This window comes from Rasamsonia emersonii (genome assembly GCF_000968595.1).
Source record: "Rasamsonia emersonii CBS 393.64 chromosome Unknown ctg1118621762507, whole genome shotgun sequence".
Lineage (NCBI taxonomy): Eukaryota > Fungi > Ascomycota > Eurotiomycetes > Eurotiales > Trichocomaceae > Rasamsonia > Rasamsonia emersonii.
Genome location: NW_013562526.1, coordinates 2,116 through 7,482, shown reverse-complemented (window position 1 = coordinate 7,482; position 5,367 = coordinate 2,116). Strand labels below are relative to the sequence as shown.

The 5,367-nt window shown below is 54.2% G+C and overlaps 3 protein-coding genes across 3 annotated transcripts; 2 read left to right on the top strand and 1 right to left on the bottom strand.

Moving 5' to 3' along the window:
* Positions 1-456: 456 nt before the first annotated feature.
* On the bottom strand, positions 457-2,064 carry T310_10325 (Uncharacterized protein; the record flags this gene model as incomplete). Its single annotated transcript, XM_013467274.1, has 1 exon — positions 457-2,064. The coding sequence occupies one exon, from the start codon at positions 2,062-2,064 to the stop codon at positions 457-459; it is 1,608 nt and encodes a 535-aa protein (XP_013322728.1).
* A 666-nt stretch (positions 2,065-2,730) lies between these two features.
* On the top strand, positions 2,731-3,657 carry T310_10324 (uncharacterized protein; the record flags this gene model as incomplete). Its single annotated transcript, XM_013467273.1, has 1 exon — positions 2,731-3,657. The coding sequence occupies one exon, from the start codon at positions 2,731-2,733 to the stop codon at positions 3,655-3,657; it is 927 nt and encodes a 308-aa protein (XP_013322727.1).
* Positions 3,658-4,523: 866 nt separating this feature from the next.
* Positions 4,524-5,055, top strand: T310_10323 (uncharacterized protein; the record flags this gene model as incomplete). The annotated part of the gene is made up of 2 exons (XM_013467272.1): positions 4,524-4,730; positions 4,792-5,055. 2 exons carry the CDS (start codon positions 4,524-4,526, stop codon positions 5,053-5,055), a joined length of 471 nt encoding a protein of 156 aa, XP_013322726.1.
* Positions 5,056-5,367: the final 312 nt, after the last annotated feature.

The following is a 5,367-nucleotide window of genomic DNA, read 5'->3' as shown; positions in this document are numbered from 1 at the left end:
TGTCGGAGATTTCGGTTTGCCCCTTTCCGGCTTAGTCAGCTTCGGCACCTATTATATAGACGTGCCACTTGGCATCTTCTACCCAAATCAGACTTCTCTTCATCGACATCTCTGACAGTTAGAACATTAATATACGATTACCATGTCTCGTATCTTACGCCCGCTAGTTACTTATGCAGAGAACAATCTACGTAGCTCAACCTCCTCCTGCTAGTTCGTCTGCTCCAGAACGTGTTGAAGAAGGGGGACGAGGAAGCAGGCTGAAGACGCAGCTGCTCGGATCCGTAGTGTGACTCCGCTGCAAGACGATGACGGACCAGCGGAGGGAGCAGAGAGGATGTGACAAACAGGTGAAGAGGACGCTCGTGAATGTCCGTTTTCCCATAGAGGGTGATAGTGTCTAGAATTCTCTGTTTTCTCTACAGACTCGACCTGTAATCTATGGGAGACGGAAGCCTACGACCAATCTCCATCCAAGAAATCAACAACGCTCTTCCCGGCCTGAACAGCCTCATGGATCTCCTCGATTGTCCACTGCCTAAACTTGTGGCCCGGAGGAAAGTTGGTATTCTGGAATTCGGCGCCCAACACCAGATGCGCAAACGCCTGCCCGTACTTCTCATACACATAGGCCTCTGGATCGTGCTGAAATAACCACTTCGGAAACCGGACACGGACCTTCTCAGGGTCCTTCTTCACTTCCTCCTTATTCCCGGCACCCAGGCTCTCCGAGTTCACAAAGGACAACTTTTGCACACAGCTGACACGCTCGTATCGGAGCAGATTGTAGATCCGAGCTCCCAAGGGTCCACCGCTTGGCCCGCCGGAACATGCGAGCTGCAAGCATGCTGCCAGCGTCACGGCGTCCTCGATGGCCAGCGTACCGCCGCTGACCGAGGCCGGTATAGTGCTGTGCGCTGCATCACCCACCTGCACGACCCGCCCACCTTTGGACGTCCACTCCCGGCGGAGGTTGCGCCAGAGCAGCGGCCAGTGCACCACCGCGCCCTTCGGAGTGGCGCGCACCAGACCTTCGATGGCGGGATCCCAGTCCGGGATGCGGCGGAGCACCTTGGCAACTTCCTCGGGGTCGACGTCCGGGTCCCAGGACTCAATCGGCTCCTCCCCGCCCGGCTGCAGGAAGCGGTCGCGCGGCGTGAGTCCCCAGGCCACAAATTCCCCCGAGACGTAGAGGCCAAGGTGCATGCCAGGTCCTATCCAGAACTCATGATGCGAGGTTCCCTTGGCCACAACGTCGCCAAACCGCTTCCTGAACGCCTCGTCACGCATGGCCAACTCAGTCGGGAGCGCCGCACGGTAGACGGACATGCCGCTCGACCGAGCGGGCATGTGCTCCCCGGCAATGAGCAGCTCGGAGGGCGTCCTCAAGGCATCGGCCGCCACAACAATGTGCGCGACGCGTATCGTGCCATTCTGCGTGACCACCCCACCCACCCCAGCCGCCTCGTCCTCGAAGTACCTCTCGACGCGCTGGCCGTATTCGACTCTGAGGCCGACCCTGGCCACCTGGCGCAGCAGCATTCGGTAGAACTTCTTGCGAACCTGATGGGGCGCCGCGAATGGGAGGCCTTCCCGTTTGGCCAGGTACTCAGGGTCGTTGTACCAGAGCGACGTTGGGCCCAGGATGAGCTCGCCGGTATGCCACCGATAGTACATCACGCTGTCGGTTCGGTCTGCTTCGAGTTCACGGCACATATCCGGCCAGTAGCGCATCGTGCCTATAGCCGAAGGCCCTATGACGATAATGTCTCCTGCAAACCTCCGAAGACTATCGTCAGTTGTCCATCCGGTCGAGTCCATGGGGATCGGGTCAACAAACGAACCAGCATAGACCGGGCCTGGCCTCCTCTCTAGGATCCCCACAACATTGTGCCCCCTCCTCCAGCACTCCAGCGCCGTCATCAGTCCGGATGGGCCTCCACCGACGACCAGCACATTGAGGTGCGTCTCCGGGCAACGTTGTGGGAGCTCGTTTGGGCTACTCGACGTCCACTTATCTGGATCGAATTCATCTTTGTCCCCGTCGACAAGATACTCTCCCATTTTCAACTCGGAACCTCGCTAGAAACAAAAGTGTTGATCTGCGGAACACTGGCTTATGCTTGTTCAAAGTTCTTGAAACAGTAAGATGCCGTTCACGGTGGAATACCTAAGCCGATGAGATGAGAAGCGCAAGGCATATATGACTTAGACCGAAAGCTCGGGAATCTGGAAAAGTCGTCTAGTCCGCAAATCTCCCTCGTATTCGGGCCTTAGTTGCCCGATTCTATCCATTTATCTTACCGATAATCTCATAACCGTTGCTAGGATGTTGTTCATCTGCCCTCTCTGTAATAAATGGACCGAGCCCTTCTTTGGCCCGAGTTCCGACAGCGAACTTTAAACACATGACACTTCACGCTTGTGAAATTGGCAAAAGTCGTTACACGTTATGTTTGTCAGGATCAGAGCGCACGAGGCGTGATAGCCCGACAGATCTAGCGCTCCATGGAGAGGATCTCGGACATGAAGAAGTGTTGGCTTCGCTTCCCGACATCCGAGCGGAAGCAGCCTTTTGCTTGCTTAGCCTACGGACTGCTGCACAGAATTGAGCTCAGGTGTGATGCCACCCACGGCGGGTAATGGGTCTATATATCGCGCTGTACAATAGGAAACGAGAGGGTATTGCCACGATTCAGCTCTACCAAGAACACCTCCACGGCTAGCAAGATGACCACTCCGGCCCCCTTTGACTCCAAGGACAAACTCTTCGCCAAGGACGAGGCGTTCTGGAACAACTATCTCAAGGGCCGGCCGTCTGTTCCGGACGTCTTCTTCGAGCGGCTCTTCCGCTACCACCAGGAGCACCATGGCAAATTCGGCACCGTCCACGACGTAGGGGCCGGAAACGGCCCCTACGCTGACAAGCTACGGTCGAAGTTCCAGCATGTCATAATTTCGGATATCGCACCTGATAATGTCGCCCTCGCCAAAGATCGACTAGGCACCGATGGATTCAGTTACCGCGCCGCCCGCGTGGAGGAGGGTGACGATATTCCCGATGGCAGCGTAGACATGGTCTTTGCTACCAACGTGATGCATTTCTGCGACCAGAAAGTGGCCATGGAAGTCATTGCGAAACAGTTGAGGCCTGGCGGAACATTTGCATGTGCCGCCTTCGGAGCTGCTTGCTTCGAGGATGAGCGGGTGCAAGACATCTACACCCGGATCCACCAGTCCGGCGGGCGCGCGCTGTTGGAAAAGACCGATGATCCAGAGAAACTGATAGCGGTAATGGCCAGGACACAAGGTCCGTACAACGTCGCGCCACTGGATGAGGCGCTGTTCCTGCCGGGTGCGCAGCGCATTCATCTGAACATGGAGAAAGGAGGAATAACGGCACCCTTGCCACCAGACATCCAGGTGACCGAGCCTCTGCACACCGGGGCGAACGATGTCGAGGTGTTCGAGAGGGAGGAGGGCTGGAGTTTCGTGACGGACCTGGAGGGCGTCCGAGAGCACGTCGCATCGTTCCCGTTCGTCAGAGAAGACACCGCTGCCTTTGCGGAGTTGTGGCGCGAGATGGAGGACGTCATCAAGGACCAGCCGGTCAAGGGACACTGGCCGGCCAAGATCATCTTGGCCACCAGGCGTTGAGCAATATATCAGTATACTGTCACTAGCTATGTAAATCTACAGAGCAGAGCAGTACAGTAGTAATAGTTATGCGACTACATCTATTATTGTACTTCTGTGAAGCCGTTTAGCTGTAATAAACCCTTGGATGTCCGCTTCCAGTCAAACGCAACCGCCGTTGCCCTGGGCAAGCGACATTCGGCCGTCCATTCCGTCGTCCAGATGCGCCGAAGAGCGCATTCGCCCATCTGCTCTCGGGTTCCCTGCAATGCTGTAGACAATGGCATGGATTTCCAACGACCTTAGTCCAGCTGCTTTTCAGTTGAGTGTTTGAACGAAATTTTGGTGCCTGCTCCATTGACTTATGTTTTCAGTGAGGATGTTGGGACATCTTCCGATGAACACTTGTACGGAGTAGCGGAAATAGCACGCCAGGTCGCGAGTACCTTTGGCCCTCCATTGTCGACCGGTAACATTGTCAAGCAACGATAGTGACAAGCAAGCCATTCAAAATTATCGTCATGTGCATGTTGATCCCGCTGGACATCCAGAGGATCAATAGGGATTCCAGGGCCAGCTTATCTCGGGCAATTTGTAATTGGATGGACTAAAGCGTCGGAATCCAATGAATTGCGGTTCTCATCGGGGTTTACCAGATGCGGCAACTGCTGCAGTATCTGCCGATGTCCGGTCCCTGTGCGAGACACCGAAAAATGTTCCACATGGTGTGATATTCCGAGAAGAACTGAGAAGAGCGTGTTTTCAATCTCCCAGACTTGCAATAAAGTATTCAAGAAAAGGGAAGACTCTCCCGGGCATCTGTATAACAGTAGACATTGAAACCCGTTCATCTCTCATTCAATCACGCCCTACAGGCCAACGTTACCATGCCCGCACCGGCTGAAGTCCAAGCGGCAACGCTCGAGAAGTTCATCAAGGGTTGGAGCGGATGGACGGCCGACGGCTTCCTCGCTAGCTGGTCCAACGATTGCACACAAACTACACTGCCTTTCAGTTCTGCGGTGCCGGTCCGCACGCGCGCGCACACCGAGAAACTATTCCCCGTTCTCATGTCAGTCTTGACAAACTTCCAGGTAAGTGGGCATCAGGGCTCCGTCTTGAAATACAGACAAATTCTGACTTGAGAACGAGCAGCTTACAGTCCACAACGTTGTGCACGACGCGGCGCAGGGCAAGGCCGTTATCTATGCCATCACGAAGGCGGACACGCCGCTCGGGCCATACAACAACGAGCATGCTGTCTTTGTATGGTTTGACGAGAGCGGAGAGAAGGTAGATAAGATCGAGGAGATGTTTGACGGAGTTTTCATGAAGGAATTTCTCCCGAAGCTCGACGAGTACATGGCTCAGACGAAGGGTGTTAGGAGCATAAATATATATAATAAGAATGAAGATTAGGCAGCAATAGTGAGATAGTGGCAGGAGATTGAAGATTAGGTGGCAATGACTTGGAATCAGGGACAGCCGGAATGTCTATATAACCACACTCATTCATCGGTGATAGAAAGGATTATGCAGTTGTAAATCGGACAATCTCTCCACAGAGGACGATGAGGTATCGTCACAGACACTTCTCCTTGCAGACTGAATTGATTACTACATATCCTACATACATTTGAATATTACAGATATAAGGATATCTCTGAGCTTTCCCCTCTCACCCATCAGTGTCGCCAACCTTCTAAAGATATCGAGTAGACCTTGATTGAA